Source organism: Crocodylus siamensis, chromosome 5, assembly GCF_052110815.1.
Source record: "Crocodylus siamensis isolate JL-2025a chromosome 5, ASM5211081v1, whole genome shotgun sequence".
In the NCBI taxonomy this organism is placed as follows: Eukaryota; Metazoa; Chordata; order Crocodylia; family Crocodylidae; genus Crocodylus; species Crocodylus siamensis.
This window is the reverse complement of record NC_143399.1, coordinates 183478119-183504020: the sequence shown is the minus strand read 5'-3', so window position 1 is coordinate 183504020 and position 25902 is coordinate 183478119. Positions and strand designations below refer to the sequence as shown.

The 25902-nt window shown below is 40.5% G+C and overlaps 2 protein-coding genes across 8 annotated transcripts in view; one reads left to right on the top strand and one right to left on the bottom strand.

Moving 5' to 3' along the window:
• The window catches only part of MASTL (microtubule associated serine/threonine kinase like), a 32677-nt gene extending 17350 nt beyond the window's left edge, over nucleotides 1-15327 (top strand). For 4 of the 6 annotated variants that reach the window (XM_090047402.1, XM_090047404.1, XM_090047405.1 and 1 more), the window contains 6 exons: nucleotides 518-690; nucleotides 2149-3390; nucleotides 5380-5518; nucleotides 9326-9439; nucleotides 9525-9626; nucleotides 13777-15327. In XM_090047402.1, coding sequence (XP_089903528.1) covers nucleotides 518-690; nucleotides 2149-3390; nucleotides 5380-5518; nucleotides 9326-9439; nucleotides 9525-9626; nucleotides 13777-13934 — 1928 coding nt within the window. In that variant the 3' untranslated portion in view covers nucleotides 13935-15327. Of the gene's footprint in view, nucleotides 1-517; nucleotides 691-2148; nucleotides 3391-5379; nucleotides 5519-9325; nucleotides 9440-9524; nucleotides 9627-13776 lie in introns of those variants that run through there. The other 2 variants (XM_090047406.1, XR_016442338.1) reach the window with 2 other exon arrangements.
• A 188-nt stretch (nucleotides 15328-15515) lies between these two features.
• ACBD5 (acyl-CoA binding domain containing 5) overlaps nucleotides 15516-25902 on the bottom strand; it is a 51655-nt gene continuing 41268 nt past the window's right edge. Inside the window, exon 11 of one of the 2 annotated variants that reach the window (XM_090047412.1) lies at nucleotides 15516-18122. In XM_090047412.1, the coding sequence (XP_089903538.1) occupies nucleotides 18021-18122 (102 nt within the window). In that variant the 3' untranslated portion in view covers nucleotides 15516-18020. The remainder of the gene's footprint in view (nucleotides 18123-25902) is intronic. The other variant, XM_090047411.1, reaches the window with a different exon arrangement.

Below are 25902 nucleotides of genomic sequence, written 5' to 3'. Positions count from 1 at the left end.
TGCTTTTTTCTGGTTTTTGTTGTTTTTTTTTTAATTTGACCAACTGAAATCATGGTCCAGTCATAGAGCGGGCATCTCATTTAAAAGACTGAGCACCCAGCAATATATGTCATTAACAGTAGTCTTTTGTTTTGTTCTGATTCCAATGCAGATATTTTTCCTGATGCATTCTTCCTCAATTCCAAAGAAACCATAATTCAAAAAAATTGTGCACCACGTTTTCAGTACTAATAAAGTTAAGATAACTTTGTGTGCCTTAACATATAAATTGCTTTATTTTGGTTCTTTGATTTTTTTTCCTAACCTATTATTCCCAGTATTTCTAATACAAATTGCAAGTATTGCTGTAGTTTTGATGTACTTTATAAGTCATTTTGTAAGTCAGATCTCTTTATAACACAGAACTTACTGTATTGGAAAAGTAACAAGAACAGTTCTCTACCATAATATCCGGTTGAGGAGCTGTTTAAAATTTGCAATGTTGGGGGTGGTTTTGTTTTGTTTTGTTCTCTCACAGGTCTTGATACTGCTGCCTTAAATCCTGGGATGCCAGTGAGGAGTTTAACTCCATCTCTTCTTCAAGCTAGAAAAAGGTTTGGTACCTCTAGTGCCAGTAGCCACTCACGCACACGTCTGTCCAGTCTGGAATCGGAATGCTGTAGCAGCCCCAGGTGGGAGAAAGATGCAGAGGTCAGAAATGCTTCAATTCTCCACGATAATTTTACTTTTATAGTTTACTTGCACAAATTTGGGGGTTCAAATGATATCATCATGCAGCTTTTGAGAGGTCTCCCACAGTTATTCCAAAACTGGGGAGAAAATGAGCTGGATACAGTCTGCATCAAATTAAAGGTACAGACCCTGGCAGCTTTTTTCCCAGTCAAATGCTTATCCTGTGCTATATAGTGGGCAGGAAAATCAAATTCCACCTCCTTGCTGGCCTGCAGCCATGTGATTGGAGGATAGTCCGCTGACTGGAAAACCTTTCTTTGGGTTTTGCTCGGCTCTACAGTGAGTGAGGCAAGTATTAGTTTTATTACGTAAAATGTGAAGGCAGTAAGGGATCCTTCAAAGGAGAAAGACAGCACACAACTTCTCTAAGGAGGTGGCAAAGAACCATGACCACCCTTCTGCCAAGGCACAAGAATTCATGAAGCTTAACTTAGGTTAAGGCTTATTTTCTTTTGGCATGCCACTGAATTGACAGTGATTTACTAAGCATTGCTAAGACAAACGTAATGCCATTTCTCCCATTGTAAAGTGTTGGTGAAATCATTTATGGAAAAACATGAAAGGTGTGGGGAAGAACAGAAAACATAAACCTTTCCTTAGCCAAGTAAAAATCAGAATTCGTAGAACTCTAACTTACTGGGCTTCTTAGGCACTGCTTTACTATTCTGCTACCTAAAATTAAAACAGCCTTTTTTCCTTTTATCACTTCTGTATATGAAATATAATAGGCCAGTTGTGTTTTCTCCTAGAAATTGTTATCTCTAGTGCTAAGAATTAAATCATAATGTAGTTAAATATGGCAGAATCTCCTGGTAGAATTGCAGTAATCTTTCATTCTCACGCTTTAAGCATAGATTCTTTATGTAACAGTTGTTCCATCACCGACATAATAGAAAACTCATTTCTAATATCCCAAACAATAGCGGACTTTCAAAATTGCTGTTTTCCATTTGGGTTTTTTTTATTACTTATCTTAAACGAGGGGTCAGGAACCCCTGGCACGTGTGCCGAGCACGGCACGCAAGGCCATTTTGCTCAACGCACCACCACCAGCCTAGGCTCCAAGCAGCTGCTGCCAGCCACAGAGCCCAGGCTGCTCCCAGCAGGCAGCTGGAAGGCTGCAAGCCCTGCTGGAAGCAGCCTGGGCTCCATGGGCCAGCTGCAGCCAGAAGGCTGCAAACAGCTGCTTCAGGCTCCGGCATATTGGCACTCTGGCACCTTCCAAGGTAGACATTGTGGTTTTTTCGGCACTCCGGCCAAAAAATGTTGCCTACCCCTGCGATTATTGTATTGCATGGCAAGTTGGAGCTGTTCATTGTGATAGAATTAAAGTACTTTTCAAGCTCAGCAGTAAAATTACTTTTCTTATAAGCTGGAGTCTTAATATTTCAAATATGTCAATGTGTTTGTTCTCAGGGAACTGAAGATGCATCGTGTTCTGCAACAAGCAAAGTAAATAAGGAATCGGAGAAGCTTCTTAATATGGAATTGTTGCATGCCAAAGATGCTAAAACATTAAAGACAAAGGAACTTGAGTCTGTTATCTCTCCAATTGGTAGCAATGACTCTGACTCTGGCAAAAGGCATGAGGCAAGAATTGAGCATTCTGAGATAATTGACGCTGCTGTGACAGCAGTAGATATGAAAGATCTAGTCAGGAAATGTCTTTCTGAAAATAAGGCTTGGGAAGAAAAGCGTGTTTCAGATAAAACTGGTTTGACAAAGGAAACGGCAAAAGCATCCAGTCACCAGCAGCCCCATTCATGGCTGGTTGATCCCATCAAAGAGGAGGATATTCTTGAAAAGCCAGGTATCAAAAGAAATTTTCAGCAAGTTGACACCAGTCCTTGTCAAGAACTTAACCAAGTCAAAAAAAGCAATGCCGAATACAAACGTGGTTGTCAAATTTCAGAATACCTGGAAAACCAAAACACAGGTTTAACAACAGAAATTCAGTCCTTAATGCTTTCAAGTGATGGAGGCCTATGGAAGACCTGTAAAAGTGGTGAATTAAAAGCTAAAGACATTATCTGTAGGCAGCAAACATCAGAAAAATCAGCTATACCATTAATAGCCAAGAACCTTATGCATGATTTGGATGTAGATTATGAAAAAGATGATAAAAAGGAATGTATGAACTCTAGTTTCTTAGGCACTGATGATGAGAAACCTCTTGGAATCTTGAGTGTGGACTCTGATGTATCCCTCCCTGAGATGTCTGTTACAGAGAGCCATTTAGAAAAGCAGCTTTCAGATTTGGATAAGAGTATTAAAGACCTTTCCTTTGAGGAGTCAAAAACTGAAGCCATGTTAGTAGCATCACCATATTGCCAAGATACTTCAAGAGGTGAGGAAGAACATATCCAGGACAGCAAACCTTTACAACATGAACATGATACTGACCTAAAATGCTTAGCTGAACCTCATATTGATCCGTCTTCTCCTTCAGAGGAGATGATGAAAACGTTGGCTCTCCTTAAAAAAAATGTTGTTGCTTTTCGAAGTTATAACAGTCCAATTAATGTGTCCAATGCATCTGAGCCATCAAGAATTAGCATGGCTTCTTTAGATGTAGTGGATGTTTCACCTGCCTGTAGTGGCTCTTATCCCATGGCTATTACACCAGCACAAAAAGGAAGATCATATAGGGCTTATCAGGTATGTGACCAAGTATTGTTGCAAGTGATATATACACATGAGCACTGAATGAATTTGATGCTGCCATCTGCAAGTTAAGCAAAAGCAGACTGAAATAACATGGCAGCATTCAGGGTCTTACATATGCCTTGCCATAATAATTGCCTTTTAGTCTCATAAATAATTTGGCCACTAACAAACGCTGTCATGGCTTGCCCTTTTGTAAGGAATGGATGATTGTTTGCTTTTAAGCTGGAAGAGGACAAAACAGAAAGGATGATACTCTTATTACTTTTGTCTTGCTGTCCCCTTGTGGAATGCTGAGGCTTTTTTTTTTCTTTGGGCAGTTATCCCGGGAGTCCTTAGGTTTCCTGCTTGAGTAGGCTTTCTTTTCCCCACCTTTTTTTGCTGTGACCTGCAGCTGGGAGCAGAGTGTGGCAGCGGCAGCCCAAGCAGTGGGGGAGCTCCTGGCATGCGGCCCAGCTTGTCCTTTGTTTGCAGGGCCACCAGCATTGCCCCCATGACCCTCATTTGGGCTCAAGGTTGGGAACTGCTGATCTACAGGATGTGAGGTGGTTGCCTACTGATATATGTAAAATAAAATTACTGCTGTTAAATTTACACATAACTCCACAGTCTGGATTTGAGAAACTTCTTATGTTTAGTAAGACTCTGAGAGGAGGGAAAGGTTGGGGGTGGGGAAAAAAGTACATTTCAGTCTGCGGTGTCCACTGTTATATTGCTGTTGAGGTATCGCAGAAGCTTAACTGAATAACTGTGCTGAGAAGGAAGGTGAACATACAGCTGACTCAGAAGTGCTAAAATGTTTGCAATTCTAACCATATTCGTTGAATGCCTAGTGGTGGTATTTTTCTCTTTAGAAAAGAGAAAGCCTTGTTTAGATTACAAACCCCTCCTTCACTGTGACTTAAACCAACTGTGAAACTTTGCTGGACTCAGACCCCATAGTTCAGGGAAGCAGGTGATTTTTCCCTTGTGGACTTGCATGGTATGAGAAGATCTTATGCTTAGCATGTGAATATGGTTACAGATATGTGTATGCTTTTATTATAAAAAATACATATTTTTTAAATATACAACTTATAATCAGATTGGACCCATATACCTCCCTATATTGGTGGGTATTGTGGCTAATATGATTGTGTATAGTGTATTAGACTACTGCATCAAGAAAAAAGGTGGAGATCAAGTGAGTGTTAAGTGCTCTGAAAGGAAACTAAAGGACACAAGGTATCATTGACATGCTCTAGTGGAGAGAGAAAGATTACCATTGCAGCTTTTCAGCAAGGGTGCAGCTGTATAAAAACAAGGTAAATACCATTTTGGGGGGCACTTGTTGAAATCCCATTGCCTTCGAAGGATGTCCTCAGTTCCAGCTGTCTAATCCTATAGAGAGCAATCATCACACAGGTTTAAGTTGGTACAGAACTGCCTGCAGATTATAATTGCAGGTGAACATGGAAGCCAGAAAGAATCCTGCTTGATTTCCAGGCTTAAGTCAGTGGGGCTGGCGGTTTAAATAGGAAAACCTTTGTTTATAAACTCAGACTGGTATGCAGGATATAGGGAATCTGGTGGTGATAATTTAACTGTAACTATAGTCTAAAAATCATTGAATACACACACTTGCTTGAGTCAGGAAGCTGGATATTGAGTTTTTACTGCTAAAGTGGTTAGAATCTGAACAATCCATTTGGTAAATGACCTTTAAGATGCAAAATTGGAGGAGACAGTTTAATGGCAGTAAGAAAAGCAGATTTAGTCTTGCATTTCAGATCATTTTCTCTGCTTTTATGACAAAAGAGCAGGAGGCCAAAGAAAAATTTTAAAATGAAGGAACAGACATTGCTCATCCCTTTATGCTTTGATTTGATTGAGACAGTCATGCAACAAAAGGCTTGATGTAAGTGTAGCTATAGTCAGTATTGTTACTAGGGGTACACTGTGGGCTGTGTTTGACATTTGCAACTTTTTATTATGTGGCATAAGACGCCGCACGGAGGAGATGCTGATACACCATATAGGACTCCAAAGAGTGTAAGAAGAGGGGCTGCCCCCATGGAAGGTGAACGTATTTTGGGAACTCCAGACTACCTGGCACCTGAATTGCTGTTAGCAAAGCCTCATGGTAAGGAAACCATTTTAGCAATGCAAGAAAGTGGGTAGTATCTGGAACTCCAAATCTGTAGACACTTCAGACCAGATTTTTATTTTTTTTTAAGATCTTTAGGGGGTCTAAAGATGCAAAACCATCTCTAAGGGGGTTTCAGTGTCTGGCATCTGTTCCCATTGAAATAGATGGGAGTTTAAGCTTCTAGCTGTTTTAAGCCTCTAAACCCTTGTCTTCCTCTTGAGGCCCTAAAAGACGTATAAATAACTGACATTTGCTCTTATTCTTGGCTTTAGCCATTTATTTTGAAAATTTTATTTTGGGATTGATATTAAAAAGCACTGTTGAATATGAATCTATGAATATAAAGTCACATTTTTAATAAGAGGCTTTATTTAAGTTGATTGAATTAATCTGTGGTATTTATGAGCTCAAAAGAAATACCACTGACTTAATGAGCATTCCCATTACATATTCAGGCTGGCTGGCTGTGGTAGATACAGTTAGTTTTGGTAGAAAATGGTAACAGATTAGAAGATTTTTGTAAAGGAAATAAAATAGAAACTCACTAAATGGCGGTAATAATGGGGTCAGACTGAAGTGAAAGACAAATTGAGAGGAAAATTGCAAATCTTGCAAATTGACAAATTAAAAATCCAGGGTATGGTATCACAGAATTTTGAGTTGATCTGAAAGTTGTTTTAATTTGCTGCTGAACAGCTTACTAGTGGACTTTATATTTTACAAAAGTATTAAAATGTAGTAAGAAAAAGTTCAAGAATATCTTACAACTTAACTGTAACGTAAATAGAAAAGCCATTATTTACTTAATCATGATATAGCATTACACCTTGCACTTCTACTTCCACACAGCCTTCCAGCTAAGAATCTTGATATCCCTTACATTAAACTGCTGCATCTCTACTGCCAGGTATAATTAACAGCGTTTAAAAACAGAGAAACTGAGGTATAGAATGGCTTATTCAGGATGTATGTGGTAGACCCAGACAAAGAAACTAAATGAAGACAAGCCTCGCTGAAGTCAATGTAAAAATTCACATTCATGGAACTAGGGCTTCACCCCCAGATTTGACCCACGGAAATGGTCTTGTTTATAAAGTGGCTGTCCTCCACGTAATTAAAAATCAGTTACCTCAATTGCTGAAGTTACCGTAAATGTATAGAACATGTTGTTTTTTTTTAAAAAGTTCTGATTGTTATGGATTTCTAATAGGAAAACAGATTTATGTCCTATTTTACATTCTAAAATTGGCAAAGGGCATCTTCAGTTGCTTACCATTTACTGTGACTTGCCTGCTTTGTAATTTGGAATAAACTGGCATTTTCTTTAAGGTACTGACCTGTAAAATTGTTAGCCTACCCCATATCTGAGAAGCATTGTTCTTTTATCCCAAACATCAGGAGGCTTCAACTCACTTGTAAGCCTCTGTCACTAACGAACTCCATCCTGTCTCGAGGTAGAGGGCATTAAGGAATGCAGCTAAGAGATTTCTAGTTCCTTTCCAAACTTTCTCCAAGCACATTTATGTCAATGCTTAGAAAAACTCATGTGTATGTGATTAAGAGGACTCGGAAAGCGCCACAGAAACAAACTGAACAAGCTACTCCAGCAATGAACAAAATTGATAATATTTACTATGACTCTTACATTGATAAATTAACTTCTGCAGTAATTTTAATATGCCTAACTCATTTTTTTCATATACAGGGATTCTGACCTGTGGTGAGTTTCCACTAATACTTTATAGAAAGTGTTCAACTATGAGCAGTCAAAGTATAACTAGATCACACTTTCCAATAAAGATACTGCTATATAAAATTACGTATACAATAAGTGAACCAGATAATAATGCGTTATCTCTTGAGATCCAACTTATTAATAAGCTTCAGTTGTACTGTTTGTAGGTCACTGGAAGCCAGATCTACACCTTTTGGGCTACAGTCATTGCATACTACTTTCCAAGACTTTCTGGCTAACAAGAGGCAAAATACAGAAACTGTAAAAGGGGGGGTAGATGGAAAAAGATGCTCAGTAGAATAAGACACAGAGCACGTCTACACATGCGCCCATTGACAGCACAGCTATGCAGGGCTACTCTTGCCTTAATGTGCTCCCCTACAGCAGCCAGGAGCTCCAGGTTCCCCCAGGTGCCAGCCCCTGGCTGGCAGGGGACACGGGGGTCAGGCCTGAGCTGCAGGGGGAGTTGTCTCATCTCCGAAGCAGTTGCCTCCAAACCCTGTGCCCCAATTGGCAGGGGCGGGGCTTGGGAAACAGTCCTCTGCCCCAGGCAGCTGCCTGCCTCCCAGCCCTGCACCCTGGTCAGCAGATCCAAGCAAGGGCTGAGACACCATCCCTGTGCAGTAAATGTCGCACGTGTAGATGGTGACACTTTTTACCATGCAGTAGATTTGTCTACTGTGCAGTAAAGTGTCTCATGTAGATGTACCCACTCAGAATAAATAGATGGATTAAAACCTTTTATCCTCTAGATCAGCTTTTAATATCTTACATGGCTAGGAAGGGTAGGATGTTCAAGACCCTGTGTTTGGCTATTCATACAGAAGTTTTTACCCTTTGGGAAGGTATATGATAACACCAAGATACAATTCATTTGTCCAGGTCTTGAAGAATAAGTAGTTGCAGAAATCTTTTTCTTTAATACTTTGACTAGAGTTGTGATCTTATTAGACTTTGACTAAAGTTCATAAGGTTTTTTGAAACGTTCAAATATGTTTGTTGGATGGGATTTCACTGCTTTAATATGCTTAGCTGGGTGAGGCACTCTTATTGCTGTATTGAGTAGGGAAAACTAAATTTCACCCATCTGTTTAGTTTAATTTATAGCTACAACTGCTTAGAAATCTAGGAAATCTTAAAGATCAACCTACAAAAAGAGGCTTTTACAAGTAGTACAAATATTTGGGGTTTACTTCTTTTGTTAGACTAAGGGAAAAGACAACCTTTGATTTCTGTGCAAGCCAGTTTTTGCAGTAAGTGTATCCTGGGTTCTTTACGGAATGGAGTGGGCATGGCTTGAAGATGCAAAAACCGCAGAATGCATGCAGCTGGCTAGTGGTGCCTGGTCTGCTTTGCTTGCTTAAGTGGGTTGACTGCATTTGTTTGGTAAAAGCTGTGTGTTGGGGTGTGAGGGGACGAACTATTTAGAAACAAATGACAAAGGAGCCTAAATAATTTCACATTGCCTTAGTAAAATAGACTAAATCCACTGTCTTCGTCAGCAGAAATCTGCTTGCAGTGTCTTCGATATTTTGGCAGAACAATGTCTTAGGCTAGTGAAAATATCAATATCTCGGGTTTTGTAGAGTAATTGATCATTTGTTTGGGAATAAAATGAGCACATCTTGAATTGCAGAGGACATAAAAATTGTTCTTTTGCAAGTTTTCTCTTGCCCCAAGACAGCACCTCTCATGAGTGATTCTAAACTGTTGTCAGTACACCAACTATATTGTGCAAGACCTGGCAATTAAGCTATTCCAGTACACTTGTCCATCATTTATCAGTAAATATTGTTGCAATCATTAACATGGAGAAATATACAGACATTTTTAATATAAGGCTGTATATATTTGAAACCCCCTACTACTTTAATAGATTCTCAGAATATTTCATAATATACTTGCCTCCCAAGAAATTTTACAGAACTTCCTTTTTTTTCAATTTCTGCTCGGGTCTGGTTTTAGGCAATGTAGTTTGCAGATGTAATTGACTTCAAAGTATAGTTCGAAATACAGCTTAAGCAACATTCCTTTGTGCTAACTGCGTGGCTCTCTCCTTTATTTAGGTTCTGCTGTAGATTGGTGGGCTCTTGGAGTTTGTTTGTTTGAGTTTTTAACAGGAATTCCACCCTTTAATGATGAAACACCACAACAAGTCTTCCAAAATATTCTGAAAAGAGGTAATTCATCTCCCATTAGAACTGAATTCAAGAGTTTGCTGCATTAGTTGAGTTACTGACAAATTGTATCTCTTTTTATTTGTAGATATTCCTTGGCCTGAGGGTGAAGAGAAGTTATCCATGAATGCCCAAAATGCAATAGATATTCTTTTAACTATTGACACTACGAAGAGAGCTGGACTAAAGGGTTAGTATTTACTGTACTTGTTTCTTGCTTTCCATGCAATACATTGAATATGTGAAAATGTTACTGTCCCCACTAACATTTTGACAACCTGACTTATTGTCTGTGGGACTTGGCATATGGAGCTAGACTACAAGGCACATCATGGTATTATTACCTGTTACCTGTATAATCTCCAAACTGACAAAATGGCAAGGCTTTGCACTGTTTGAATAGGCAAGCAAATATTGAATTGGACCTTGCTTTGTGTTCACACTATTTACTATGATTGTTTAACATGTTTGTCATATGACTTGTCAAAGTGCAGTCTAACTCTTCCTCAGATGCTTAGCTTCCAACTGATTTCCCATCCCTAATAAAAATTTCTTAAGTTCTTGTTAGCATATTACTGGCCTTGTATCCCGTATGATTTCTTAATTGCACCCTACTTAATTGCCTTATATGGATCTTGCAAAGAGAGAGAGAAATCTCAGAGGAACTTTTGGCTTTGAGATCTCTGGCAGGAGGAGGTGGAACTATTGTGTAATTACCTGTAATAAGAAATGAAAGTTGAAGCCAGAATAAGTCAGATAAAGCACAGATTTTTCAACAGTTGAGGGTAACTGTTTGAATAGCCAAGGAAAATGGCGAATTATCCATCTTTTGATGTGTTCAGATGAAGACTGGATGCCTTCCTGGAGGATGCTTCCTCAAATCCAAGTTATTGGCCTCATTATTGGAGGAACTGGGTGAAATGTAATAGTCCATGGTATGCAAACTCAGATGCAATGATACTCTGGTCCTTTCCAATGTGAAAATCTATAAATCTATGCCAGGAGCTACTTGCAGTTGTCTGAATATGATGAAAAGGGATGGATTAGTCAAGGATGGTCCTGCCTTGAGCAGGAGGCTGAGCTAGATGACCTGCGTGGTCCCTTTCAGCTCTACTTTCCTCTCATCCTATCTGACTGATTGTAACAATTCTTTCGCTACTTTAATGGCCACTGAAATATGACCATATTTGGGTGCTTTGGTCTATGTCCTGGTTCTGAGATCCTCTACCATTGTAACTAAGAGTCTCCAGGATATTAGATTTATGACACATTACAACCTGCCTGACATCTGATTCACCAGGTACTTGCCAGACCTGGCCTTTTTACACTTCTCTTTTGCCTCCCCACTTTTTCTACCCTTTGTCTTCCTAATTTCTAGCTCTACTTCTTCATAGACAGCCTCTTTTTTACCTTGGATAACTACTACAGTAAAGTCTCCCTTCCTTACCTTTGGCTTTTGCCCCCTCTGTTTCCCCCCCTCCCCTCCCTTCTCTACCTTTTGGTTTTCCTCATTTCTATCCATTTACATTCTCACTGACATCCTGTCACACTTCTAACTTCTTTCATTCCTCTGAGGTCTCAGAACAGCAAAGACTCCCTATGCCTGAAGAAGGGTGATTGTACCTAAAAGCTCACAAAGAACATTTTTCCAACTACTCAATTGGTCTAATAAGATATCACATCTACCCAAAGAATCTGGCCTATCCAGGACAGAAGGAATTTGATTGTCAGGGGTTGCCTCAATGATATTTCCATACAGGAGAGTTTAGAGGTAAGGCAACTGGCAAGAAAACTAGTGTCCAAAGTTTTTCCTTGATGCATCTAAAATCAGTGACTATTGCCAGTAGTGCTCTCTCTGAGAAGCATTCATGTTCCTTTTTAAAAGACAAAGCCAACCATTTCTCTTACTTCCAGCTGTAAGGCAAAGCCCTCAAGTTTTTATTACATAAAGGTGCCAGTTTTCAACCTGCTCACATTGCATGCACTGTTAATAGTCACATGTCTGGGAACATAATTTGTACTCTAACACAAAAGCAAAGGGACATTTACAAATGCTAAATCTTCTAGTTCCTCTTCTCGCTTAGAGCACCTTTTTAACATTGTGCCTACCATAAATCTTCCTGCATTTTAACTTCCATGGGTTTTGGAAAACATATAACATTAATTGATTGTATTGGGTGACCTTTTCAGTGTCTTGGGTCAGCTGGCAGTCTGGTCAGAGTGCTTACAGTTGCAGCAGGGTGGATTTGCTTTAAATCAAATCAATTTAAATCACTGGTCAGGAAGCCTTGATTTTTAATAACTGTTTCCTACAAAAGGTGCATTCTTGTTGTTTGTTATCTTTTATTCATTTAACTTCCTTGAATCTTTGTACTTTTAGAGAGAAGTAAGGGTTTGACTCTGTGTATGCAAACTTGCACACAGACAAAAGGGCAAATGGGTAGGTAAATCAGGTCTTTTATCTCTCATCTCCATATACTGCTGTTAACAAGGATTTTATCTCTGGAGACAAATCCAGAGTTTGAGAACTGAAACTAAGCATGACAGAGATGCTTAATGTGATCTTTTAGACCGAGTCCTAGTGGATAGAGTGGTTTTCCTTAATCTTTGCTAATCCGTAGAGGAGGCTCTGGGAACTCTACAAGATTGAGCCCCTAATATAGTTTATAGCCTGTTGTGACTTTTTTTTATAAAACTTTTCTAAAAAGATTACATAAATATATTGTCTCAAATTATATATAATTAGAAGCTATAATCTCTATTCCATGATGATATCTTTGAGCTTTAACATATCATAAATTAAAACAATCTTTAGATAGGTTTTAAAAAAAAAAGATTTAAACCAAAAAAACTGACTTTATTTTTTTAATTGTTGATTTTTATCCCCCCTGACTGTTGCAGCCCTGTACAGCAGCAGCCTCTGCTGAAGAAGAGTAGTATAGAAATTTAAGTCCAACTGTCCTTTTGTCCCTTCTCATTCCCATTTCAGTTAGTAGACCTCTGTACTAGCCTGCAGACACTGCTCTTTAGAAGACCTCTGCTGAGCTAAGTGCACGTTTGAACCCTCCATGGAAATTTTGCATTTTGCAATTTGGGTCCAAAGCAGCACAGCCATCCTCTTCTGGGAATGGTGTTCCAGGATGACTCGCAGGCACTTTACATGAGGGAGGAAGAAGCAGCTCCTAGATTTCTTCTCAGATTAGGAATCAAACTGGGGGAGGGAGTCCTGCTAGATAATCAGATCTTGTAACCCGACTCAGTTTTCCTACCTGCAGCAGCTAGGGAAAAGGACCCCGTTTACAGTTTCTTGACCAAACCAGATTTTGAAGTAGGGTTAGTTTGCTTATACAGGCAATCTATAATAGGAAAGGAATTACATATTGTGTGATGGTCATTGCATCATATTTAATACAACCGTCCAGCATCTCTGTTGTAGTTATAACTCTTACCTAACTTGTGGGGTTAGTTTGCATGGCAGTACTCTGACCTCACTGGAGGCTGTTGACACTGTAGCAGGCTGTTTCCAGTTTCAGCTTACGTAAATGTCCAAAAAGGTAAAATAAAGTGTACAACACCTGCATACATGCCAAGTAAGTATGTAAGGGTGCTTGCAGACATAAAACAACTGCAAAAACTGGCACTTTAAACTTGGTGCATTCCTATGCCAAGTCTTGCACATGCCTAGAGCAGGCAGTGCATTACTTCAACCCAGCTCATCTGACATCTGTAAAGAATGGGTGCTTTAGCAGAGCGCTTCTGGTGCTTTTACCGAATAACTGTTTGAATTGGCTTTAAGTAAAAGTGCCAAAAAGTCCTCCTGAAGTGGCCAACCCTTATAGATGCTGCAGAGCCAAACTGAAGTAATGCACTGCTGCTTCTGGTAAAGGGCAGTTTTTTTGGTTTCTGTTTTTTAATGTATGCAGCCTAATTGGTTTAACTGCATAACATGATGCCACTCCCAATATCTTGCCTATTGATTATATCATAAGTCATCAGTTAAATTCATATTGGTTAGAGGCATACTCTGCTCAAGTGCGTAGTATCTTTCAGTTCCACTATCTATTTTATAATGTCACTGTGCTCCTGTTAACCACATAGACATAGAAATGGACCCATCAAAGGGCTGGGCTAGTCAGTTTGGGAGCTGCTAATAGCATGGCACTGATAATACCATGTTAAGGAAAAACATTTATATTATATGCCAGTAAGTGCATGCTTATCAATAAAGACACTTATTCCCAAGGCAGTGCACTTAAGCAAAACTACTGACAACTGGCAGGTGAGTGAGGTGGCTGAATGACTAGAAGATGCTCCTAATGCATCTCTACATTTTATTTCAGAGCTGAAGCGTCACTCCCTTTTTGCAGGAGTAGACTGGGATAATCTGCAGAATCAAGCAATGCCTTTCATACCTCAACCAGATGATGAAACAGACACTTCTTACTTCGAAGCTAGAAATAATGCTCAGCACCTAACTGTGTCTGGATTTAGCTTATAAGAAGAAAATGAAACTCTGTCCATGGTTTTGCACACTTCTCTTCCCATTTAACAGTAGGTTGGTTTTGGTTTTCTTACCAAGTGTACTTTTAAGAAAAAAATATGTCTACTTCTAAATTGTGTCCATTATTATAGAACTAAACTACTGTATAGAAAGGTCATTAGCTCCAAATGACTTTATTTATCCTACTTACTGCACCTTAGAAGTCTGAATATTATGTTTGTAAAGTTAATGGCGCTTTCACACATGGCATTTCTGCTGCTGAGGAATACTTTCAATTTGTGGTGGGTTCTGCAATGAAATAGAGCAGAGTGGGGGGGCATAAATATAGCTTAATTGTTTAAATTTAATTTATCCATTGTGGTTCAATAGATTAGTAGTCATATCTGGGATTGGTGATGTTGGACCAGTTTCAAGATGCATAGAGAAATCAAAGTTTCTCAGTGCAGTGTCAAAACACCTAATCCCTTGGTGCTAGTCCTTTAAACAGGATGAAATTTTTAGATATTTTAACAATGTTAAGTCACTTACATTGACTGTTCTGCTGCTGAGTTACTAGTGTTAGAAACTTTAGTGAACTTTTTACTATCAGTATCACTTTTCCTAGCTTAAATGGGCCAGGGAATAAAAACTTGTGGAAGCTGTTTAAATTGTCAAGCTGAAAAGATTCTGAATGTGTTGTTGCAGGATGGATTAAACCATGTGTATTTTAGCAATTATTTGTTTTAATAGAAAAGTCTAAGTGCATGTATTTGGCCTCTTTCCTATGTCATGTAGTGCCATAAAAAATGATGTTTGCCAATCAAAACAGGATTTGCTGAAAATGAAGATGCTATGTATTAAAGTCTGTATTTCAAACTGATTAATTTGACAGCTTCACCATAAATTAGATTCAGTAAAACTTGAATTTCAATTAAGGCTTTCATTATTAAACACTTTAATGAGGGATAAGCCCTGTATTTTTTCCAGTGTATTAAAACAATATGTTGATTTCATGTTAGATTGTGGAAATTACTGTTACATTTCTTATTGTCCCTAACTGCTAAATGTCTCTACTTTTGTTGAAACTGCTTCTTTCCCTACAAGTGGGAAATCTATATTAAACAAAAACATATCCTCCTTTTAATGTTTACACTTGATTCAGTAAAGGCTTTTAGTTTCTAGCCTTGATGTCTGCTATTTAAAAAATACTACTTATGACATGCAGTAGTTCCATCCTTTGCTACCTGCCACAAACTCAGCACTCCTGGTCATGTGGCTCTTCAGGATATTGCTGGAATTGTATTTTATGCAAGGTAAGTGGATTGATGATGACTGTTTCCCCACAAGTCTGGCCCATGACTTAAAGGGAATTCAATGTAAACATGCCCAAATGCTTAGGTGGCTAACCCCAGCTGCAATAGCACACTGGGTTCAGCCACCCAAAGTAAGAGAGGAAGCCTGTTACAAACGTCTGTGCCAAAAAAGAAATTGCAGTTATGCTGTGAAGAGGCTAGAAAAAAAGATTTTTTTTTTTTTTTATTTGCCTTGTGATACCTGATGGGGAAGGAGGGAAAAGAAAGCAGGCATTGAATCTCAAATACTTTTTTTTTTCCCCCCTGTGTCAGTTAAATCCTAGGAGAGGACCACAGTGACTTACAGCTGTAGCCCCATAGCCCTCAAGGCCTCCAAGGAAGCAGCAGCCCTAAAAGTGATCTTAGTCCTTTGTATGAAAGTTACTGAGCTCCTATTTCTTCACATAAAATGGCACCTTGGTATTCTAAAGCACTATAGAGGTACTGGTTAGTGCTTTGAAGCACAATAGCAAAACAGTCAGGAAGAACTACCATTTTTCCTTGTTCTGAATTTCCTACAAAGTGAATTCAGCATACAACTACTAATTCTTACTTATTTAGGCTCAGAGCCTGACTTGAGTAGGACTTACTGAAGCATTTAACTACCCTGCAGGACATGGGCCTTGGCGTTATATACGAGGGGCTAGAAAGACAGATGGTAAGAGGTGGGGGAAGGCTTACAACTAGATGCAGCCACAATTTAAAAAAAAAAAATTTCAGGTAATAACCAGTCTTTACCTCAGTAATTTTTTTTCATGCTCATAATAAAAAAAAATCATCTGTGATATAGTCATGTGTCCCAACAACTTCAGACAGGCCTAGAGTCTTAACTATTGCAGAATTTTCACCTGAGTGTTGGTTTTATTCAAGCTTGAGCTTTCAACATCTCCCATTATGTCAAAACTTGTTTTTTGTTACACCAAACCATCTCACTGTTATAGCATGCTTCAAAGACATTTTCTTGTTGTTCTTTTTATTTTGTTATTCAGCTTTACAACAAAGATCAGAAGAGGGAGAAATCTCTTTTTAAAAAAGTATTCAACTAAAGCTAAGATTAAAATCATGTTCTGTTAAAGGAGGCAGAACCATTTAAATCCTGTAATTGCATCTGTTTTGTACAGTAGAACATGTATGAAAAATGCTTTCCAAACTACAAAATAAGAGACTTTCAGACAGGGTAGAAAGCATTTCTTAATGCAAATGAATTATTCATATTGTAGCTCTCTGGCTAAAAAAAAAATAAACTATAAACAATGCAAGTTTGTTTTTGTTTTTTAAATTCAGATCTTGGATCCAGGTTATAGCATAACATTTTTTCCCTACACCAATTGAGATGCATTTTATTATCTATATTTGTTTTTCTTCTCCACACATTTAGACAATGCCACTTGGGTACATGTTTATTTAAACCCAGCATGCTTTAACTAAGCAAACTTCATAAGGTTTTTGTCTGTACTTGATAGTGTACCTGCTAGTATAAACTCTGAGGGAATAAATATGTACCAATAAAAGGAAAATAAAAATTAACATTAGGATAAAAAGCCTCTGAAAGTATTTGCAGGAGGTGGAAGAATAAAAATGAAGTATAAGAACTACTATTTTCTTTCCAGGAGAATTTGATGGGGGAAAAGCCATATTAGGGATGGCCATACAAATAATTCATTCCAGGTTAAAAGGAGTCAAATTTGACATTGGCTACTCCATGGTTATTGCAGTGTATATATTTGAAGATTGTGGTAAGTAAAAGCAAAAACGAAGTAGCTTTACAAGTGAATGAGAAGGGGCAAGCTCCAGATGCCATGTTGCAGGTGCATGTACACAAGTAACTACCACGGAGTTGCTGAGCAGCAATGCAGTCCTACCCTTTTTTTACCCTAGAGTAGAATTGTTCATTTGTCCATGTCCAGCTAGATTAGGTCATTCATCCTTTAAATTAAATGCATCAAAAGATGACAGATATCTTAGACTGGATGATAACGTGTAAAATGTTACATACACTATGTTGCTAGTTTTCATAGATTGCTTTAAAGTACCTTGTGCATAAACTATGTGTCTTAGTTACAAAGGAAGCTGCTATCACTAAGGAAACGGGTAAGAGAAAAATATATGATAATAGGGGGGGTGTAAGTGTGTGTAAATCTCTTTTGCAGCTCACACTACACCATCCTAACTTTCAACAATCCCCATGTTACTGTTACCTCTAATGCAAGCTGCTAAGCTCCTATGACTACAGTAGTTTGGGGACAGGGTACTCGTACTGAATGCCAGGGTTACACACAGGAGTCAAACATCTGATTCTATTTGACTGATCTACAAGGACATCTACTGCATGTCTGTTTAGCAGCAAAAATAACCATTTGAATCCTTCAGAGCTACATCGTCTCTGCCCAGCTATAAATGTACTGATTGAACTTGCATCTCCCCCCTGTCACTGCTTCTATCTGAAGGTATGTAACCCTGTAAAAATAGTCAAAGGTACTAAAATTACAAAATTGTTTTCATGTTAAAGTGGCAGTTTAACATATTTTCCATTCCAAGTATCTTCATTGTGAACTGTCATAAGCAAGAATGCCCATCCAGAAATACATTCCAAAATAATTAAGTTAACATTCCTGTGGTTTAAGGATGGGATAACTATTTATTTTACAGGTAACCTAGGAGCAATAGATTATTCAAGTATCAATAATGTTAGTCTTTAAATGTTTAGCGCTTAGGTAGTGCAAAATAATATGACTGAGGGAATTTTTAGCCATTACACATTCTGAGGTTCTGATGTGAATTCCTTCACCTTCCAGGGCCTTCCCATCCAAGTAGTCTTTAAGCAAAAATCGCACTGAATTCTCAGTCCAGTTTTCTTTAAAAAAAAAGAGTTTTATTAGTTTATTGCACTTTCATTTACATATTCAATATGCTTAATTACATATGAAACTAGTCCTGCAGTACTTCTTCCTCCAAATTAACTGAGGTAAGTGGACACGTCTTGAATATAAGCAACAAGAAATCTGAAACTTTTTATGTACTAAACCCCAAGATTACTTGAAATTACAAAGATTTTTCCTCTGTGGTTATATATGAAACCTGCAGAAGCATCTACTGTATTTACTTGAATACAAGACAAGGTTGCCTTACACTAATATAAAATGAAATCTCTAAAAATATTGTCTATCATTAAAATGCTGCTGAAAACAGCATGTCATTGGAAAAGGAAACTGCTATAAAAAGGTGACTAAATGCAGCCAGCACTGAGCAAGACTATAAAACATAGCTAATAACGAGCAACCATACTGATAGAGAGCTGTCTGTGTCATGGAAAGGGCAGAGCCAGCCCTGACACCCTCCCTCTAGTGCCAAAAATATTGCATTGAATATTCTCATAGGAACCTACCATAAAACTAAGCTAACCAGTAGTGTGCATTGAGTGTAGTCCCCCTCAGTGCAAACTCTTTTTCAAGTCATGGTGACTTACTATACCAACTATATCTCAACTTTCTTTTCTTACCCACAGCTGAGCTGCACCTTTCCTATTTCCACTTATGCCAGTTTCTCTACTAGCCTTATGTCTGGCTAACATCAAATGGTTCACCCAGAATCCTCCTGTCCCTGCAGTCTTTCAGACTGTTACATATGATTACCTTATGGAAGGTGGGGCCATATTAAAGCCAGACCAGGCTGCTCTACACCTTGTCTGAATATAAATATTTGAAGCATCCCAGGACTCGTGACAAGAACACCTGGTTCATCATGAGCGGGGAGGGGGTGCTAATTAGCACATGAATCCTGTGTGTGCATGGGGGGTGGGGGCAGCATGCATCTAGAGTACACACATACTGAGGACTGAGCTGTGGGGCCACCATGGTTTGAAGTGCTGCTGACTGCTAGGGCCCAGCCCAGTGAACCATACAGTAAAACATAAGCCTTTTAGCTTTGGACTAATATCATACATAGTTTGTGTTCTACATAAACAGGTGTGCCAACATGCTACTTAAGCATGTGTATAGACTACCTGAACTAAAAATTGCAAGTTTTTCAAAAAAAGTAAAATGCATCAGTTCTAGATGAATTAAATCTGTGGGTACTATATGCAGCTTACTACACACGTTTATTTCAAGGTTAATGTTTTCAAATTTGCTTCTCACCTCCCTGAGCATAGGGAAAAAGCAGGGTATGATTTTTTTTTTTTGGCGGGGGGGCTTCAGAAAGCTTACTTATTTTCCCTGCTGTAGCAGTGGGAAGGAGACGGATTCAAAACAAGCCTCCAATAATTAGATTCTATATATTGTCCATATATAGAACCTATTTACTGTGAGTTGTATTATATATAATCAGGGCCATCTTTATATCTGTGTAAATGCAGTCAGCCTACGGCTCTGGCACAGCTCACATGAAGAGGTACAAAAGAGAGAAATAAAACCTCCAATGAACTGGGGCAGCAGGTAGAATGGGTTTTCTATTGCTTCCTGAGAATGAGAGGGTTTCTAGCCAGGGACTAGAGCAGGGGTAGGTAAAATGGCAGATCCAGACAGGGGCCAGAATCCATTTCCCAGCAGCCCCTGCTTTCAGTTGCTGGAGCTAGTTACCATGGGGGCCACAGCAGCAGCAGAGGTGCCACAGCTCAGGGCCAGGGTCTCCAGAGACCAGCCCCAGCGGTGCTGGCAGGGAACACTGCTAGGTGGGGAACTGCCCTGGGACTGGGATCTTGCAGGGGTGATGGTATGATACAGAGCTGGGGCAGAGCCACAGTCTGCTGCCTGAATGCCCTTGCCCAGGGTGTGCAAGTAGCAGGTTACAGCTCTGCCCTGGCTCTGGACCACACTGTCACCCATGCAAAATCCCAGCCCTGTAAGTGGCTCCCTGCCAGCACTGCTGGGGCTGCTTTCCATGGAAACCAGCCACAGCAAGGCAGGCAGGGGCTGCTGGGAAATGGAGTCTGCTATAGGCCTGATTCAGCCCACAGGCCTGACTTCACCCGCTCCTGCACTAGAGGAAAAAGGCAGGGTATCACATCAACATGCAGAATCAGATCAGAAGAGGACTTGTGTTCTACTTTTAATTAGAGAATTTGTTTTTCTACCAGGGCTGCAAGTTCAAATAGATATGGGGTGGGAAGGGGAGTATTAAAATCTGTGCCATTTCTATTCTGTTGCTCTCTCCATCAATCACCAGAATCTGGAATGAGATTCTGAATAAGAATTATGTAAATCCACAGACCAAAGTCAACATTCCCTGCCTTTCTGTATCCATTCTGCATGGTTAGTAGTGACAAGAAAAGACTTTTTCTTCACAGCAGTACAAAGTAAGTGCATGGAGATCCACAGATACCAGTGATGAGCATAATCGACAATGGAGATGGAAGAACAGTGAACATGGTTAACAGCAGCAGATAAGATGGTCTGTTTTACCAGAGAGGAACAGTAAAGAAAGACAGGTGATAATACAGCAATGTTACGATGGGGCCAAAGTGGATTTGATGTGCTGGATGGCTGTTGTTTAATGTCTTGTACAGTACTTAAACTTGTATCTAGAGGTCTCATTTTGCAAGATTTATTTCTCCAAGTCCAAAGCTTTGACAGTGTTAAAATCAGCATAACCTCCAACCAGCAGCTAAGGGAGGCATAGTTCAAGATAGGACCTATAAGTAGGAGCAAATAAATTCTTGCTACACATAGATATCCTCAGAAAGAGGAAACACAGCTGAAGAAAAGAAAAAAAAGGTAGGTAAGCTGATGTGTACAGAGCTGCTATTATATGGGGAAACCTAAAGTAATCCAGGGATATATATGAATATGGAGGTTTTATTACCTCTGTATTTCACAGTGCTGTAGTCACAACTGGACCTACTGTGCCCAGGGCTATTGTCCAAAAGTATGAAGTAATTTAAGAGTGATATTGTAACTGTGATAATCCAGAAATTATGCAAGAGGCACACATTTCTTAGGATGATATCTTTGTCTCAACTACATAGTTGGCCCAATTGAAGAAGTTGGACAAGCTTTCCAATGCAAAACATTCTTCCTTAGGTTGCTAATCTTGAAGACCAACAGCATAATGAAGATAAAAAAGATAAAATTAAGAGCCATGAAGGTCGACTTAAAAGACTGGAAATTCTGAATCTTTCACTGTTGCACAAGGAGCTCAGATTTTTAACTAACAGAAGATTAAGGGGTGATTTCATCAATATCAAAGTTTTCTTACAGATTAAGGGCTCACCACTCCATCAGACAAAATTACAAAAAGATCTAATGGCTGGAACTTGAAGCTAGACAAATTCAAACTAGAAAAGAGGTGAAATTGCATTAACAGTAATTAGCCATGGTAATCAACCACTGGAACAAGGGCTGTGGCAGTTTCTCTAGCAATTGATTTAAACATTGACAGAGTTTCTAAAATATTTTTCTAAAAGTTGTCCTCTCATTTTCATTAATGCATGGAAATCTTATGACCTTTGTTATGCATGCATCAGGCTAGATTATCACAATAGTCCACTTGGCCTGATCTCTGAATAAATGTTTGATAAAATAAGCTGTAATAGACACTCGAGGAGATGGCAGCCTAAGGCTGACAATGACAACCTATATGAATAGAGCAAAGCTAAATACAGCCATCATACAGCTACTAGCATATGAATCCAATAAAAGTGTTTGTGGGAGTTTCATGCATGTCCCTAGCAAAAAAATTCAGATTTCATTAATTTCATCTTGTGCTAGTGATATGCAAATCTCCAATTACCATGTATGCTGCTATGATAAATATGCCATTCTAAAATTAGAGAGGTTTAACATGCACCCCATCAGTTTCCTTAGCTCACAACAGAGTGTGTTCCTTCTGTCAATATAATGTCCATAATTTTTCACTGCAGAGTTGTAATTAAGGCTGATTACAAGTCCATTTTAGTTGTTATACATTTCTTGCTTCTGGCATTTGAGGTACTTGTGCTTCCTAGTCCATACAAGAGGGTGTTTCAGAAATTAAGAGCAAAATGACTACCCATGCTATATGTCTGCATCAAAGCACAAAACTATACAGCACCAGGGAACACTGACAGCAGCACTGTCAAACGCACTTTTTGTGGGGATGGGGGGGACTACTGCTACTGCTGGCCCACTGAGCAAGCCTTGCAAAGCCAGCAAGCCAAGGCACTTAAGGGAGCCCACCCCTGGTACAATCTGTGGGCAATGCAAGAGCCCCCAAGGGGACACTTGCCTGCCTGTACACTCATGCCAGGAGCTTGGGGAATAAGCAGGAGGAACTTGCTCTCCTGCTTAACCCAAAGAATTACAACGTCATAGGGATAACAGAGCTGGTAGGACTCCACCCATGACTGGCCCACAGGTATAGACAGTTATACCCTGTACAGGAGGGATCGCTTAGATAAAAAGGGTGGGGGTGTAGCTCTCTCTGTTGAGGAAACCTTCAAGTCCCTGCAAGCTGATGTTGGTGACCAGGGTAAACAACTGGAGACTCTCTGGGTTAAAATCCATGGGGAACACAGCACAGGGGACAACAGTGGGAGTCTACTACAGACCTCCCACCCAAAGTCCAGAGCTTGACCAGGAGTTCGCCCGGGAACTGGCCAAGGCTGCACGCTCCAGGACTACAGTTGTCATGGCCAACTTCAATTACCCAGACATCTTGTGGGAGGATCACTCAGCAAAATCCAAGCGGTCACAAAGCTTCCTCTCCTGCTTGGATGACCTCTACCTGACTCAAGAAGCCTACAGGCCAACAAGAGGTAAAGCACTGCTCGACCTGGTACTGGCTACTGGGGATGACCTAATCAGTGACCTAGTGATTGATGGGAAGCTGGGTGACAGCGACCACGAGCTGATCACCTTCACCATCCACCGTAAAGCTGGCAAGTCAGTCAGCAACATGGAAGTCTTTGACTTCAGAAAAGCCAACTTTGACAAGCTCAGGAGGCTAGTCAGCGAGGCCCTAAGGGACCATGACCCCAGGGGGAGGGGAGTTCAGGAAGAGTGGCTGCTCAAGGGAGCAATCCTCAATGCACAAGCTAAGTCTATTCCATCTCGGAGGAAAGGCAGCAAGAGGGCACAGCAGCCACCCTGGCTCACCAGGGACCTCGCAGACCTGCTGAGGCTAAAAAGAAAGGCTACAAAAGGATGGAGGATGGGATTCACCTCCAAAGAGGATTATTCTGCACTGGTCCGGGTCCTGCAGGGAGCAAACCAGGAAAGACAAGGCTGCAATTGAACTCCAACTAGCTCTGAGCATCAAGGACAATAAAAAGTCCTTTTCTGGACGCGTGGAGCCAGAAGAAAAGTAAGGGCAACAACTGGACCCCTGCTAAACCAGGACAACTGATGCCCAGGAAAAAGCCAACCTATTAAGTACTTTGCATTGGTCTTTCATCAGTCCCACGGGACGCCTATACCCACTATGGGACAGGGAGGTCCGGGTGAGGGAAATCCCTTGCCCTCCATCAATGTTGACCTCATGAAGGAGCACCTTGAGAGGCCGGATACCGTCAAGTCAGCCGGCCCTGACAAGCTACACCCCAGGGTACTCAAGGAGCTAGCAAGCATCATAGCCCAGCCTCTGGCACAGATCTTTGAAAACTCCTGGTGCTCTGGTGTAGTGCCCGAAGACTGGAAGGAGGCAAACGTGGTGCCTATCTTCAAGATCGGGAGGAAAGTGGATCCGACTAACTATAGGCCCATCAGCCTGACTTCCATCCTGGGGAAGATCTTAGAAAAGTTTCTTAAAGAGGCCATCCTAAATGGACTGGCCGATGCCAACATCCTGAGGGATAGCCAGCACGGGTTTGTCGTGGGTGGGTCTTGCTTGACCAATCTCATTTTCTTTTACAACCAGATGACCTATCACATGGACAAGGGAGAAGAGATTGATGTCATATCTTGACTTCATGGGATACCAGATGGAAGGCTTTTTTTGATCGCCTCTTTGCAAAACTGGCTAACTGTGGCCTTGGGTCTACCACAATCCCCTGGCTGGGAAATTGGCTCCGTGGTCTGACCCAGAGCATGGTAATAGACAGAAGTCAATCATCATGGTGCCCTGTGACCAGTGGGGTCACACAAGGCTGTCCTTGGACCCATATTGTTCAACTTCTTCATAAATGATGTGGACACTGGAGTCAGAAGCGGACTGGCCAAGTTCGCCGATGACACCAAACTTTGGGACAAAGCATCCACACCTGAAGACAGGGTGATCCAGGATGACTTTGACAGGCTCAGGAAAATGGGCAGACGAGAACCTGATGGTATTTAACACTGAAAAATGCAAGGTTCTCCACCTTGGGAGAAAAAAACAAAAAACAAAAAAAAACACACCAACATCCTTGTAGGCTCAGCAGTGGCTAGCACTATGAAAGAGACTTAGGGGTCATCATTGACCACAAGATGAACATGAGCCTGCAGTGCAATGCTGCAGCTAGTAAAGCGAGCAAAACACTGGTTTGCATCCATAGATGCTTCTCAAGCAAATCCTGGGACGTCATTCTCCCCTTGTACTCGGCCTTGGTGAGGCCGCAGCTGGAGTATTGCATCCAGTTTTGGGCTCCACAATTCAAAAAGGATGTGGAGAAGCTTGAGAGAGTCCAGAGGAGAGCCACGCGCATGATCAGAGGTCAGGAAAACAGACCTTACGATGACAGGCTGAGTGTTATTGGGCTCTTTAGGCTGGAAAAGCGCAGGCTCAGGGGTGATCTGATGGCCGCCTATAAGTTGATCAGGGGTGACCACCAGTATCTGGGGGAACGTTTGTTCACCAGAGCGCCCCAAGGGATGATGGGGTCAAATGGTTATAAACTACTGCAAGACACATTCAGCCTGAATCAAAGGAAGAATTTCTTTACTGTCTGAGCCCCAAGGTCTGGAATAGCCTGCCATCGGAGGCAGTTCAAGCACCTATATTGAACACCTTCAAGAGAAATTTGGATGCTTATCTTCCTGGGATCCTATGACCCCAGCTCACTTCCTACCCCTTGGGCAGGGGGCTGGACTTGATCTTCCGAGGTACCTTCCAGCCCTAATGTCTATGAAACCTATCGTTTTGTACTGAGCACTTGTGACATGAGTAAACACAAAAAACCCGAAAAAACATGGCCATGAAGATGCCAGTGCACACCAAAGAAGAACTGTGTTCTGTCAATGATTTTTTGTGGGTGGAAGGTATGCCACCTGGTGAAATTAAATGTAGGATTGTTGCACAATACAGTAAAAACTATGGCTCAATGGAAAGTTTAAGTGGGTGGAGATGTTCCAAGACAGCAGTGGATGAACGTCTGCAGTGGATGAACTCCAGTGCAACTATAATGGAGGACAACATTATCAAGGTCAATGCTGCTGTGCGTGCAAACATGTGACTGCACATTCCTGAACTAGTGGAAGAAGCAGGAATAAGCACTGGCAGTATCTACACTGTTTTGCAAGATAACCTGAAGTACCAGAAAATGTGTGCCCATTGGGTGCCAAAGCATAAACAATGTTTGGAAAGGGACCAGGGGAAGGTGGGTGGCAAGTGGTGACCACCCACAGGGACCACTGGCAGCACTGGTGGTGCTTTCAGGGGGTACACCCCCTACGCATTGCCAATGACCTGACCTGAAGAGGGGTTGGGCTTAGGGAGTCTAAAAAAACCCAAACAAAACAGAAAAA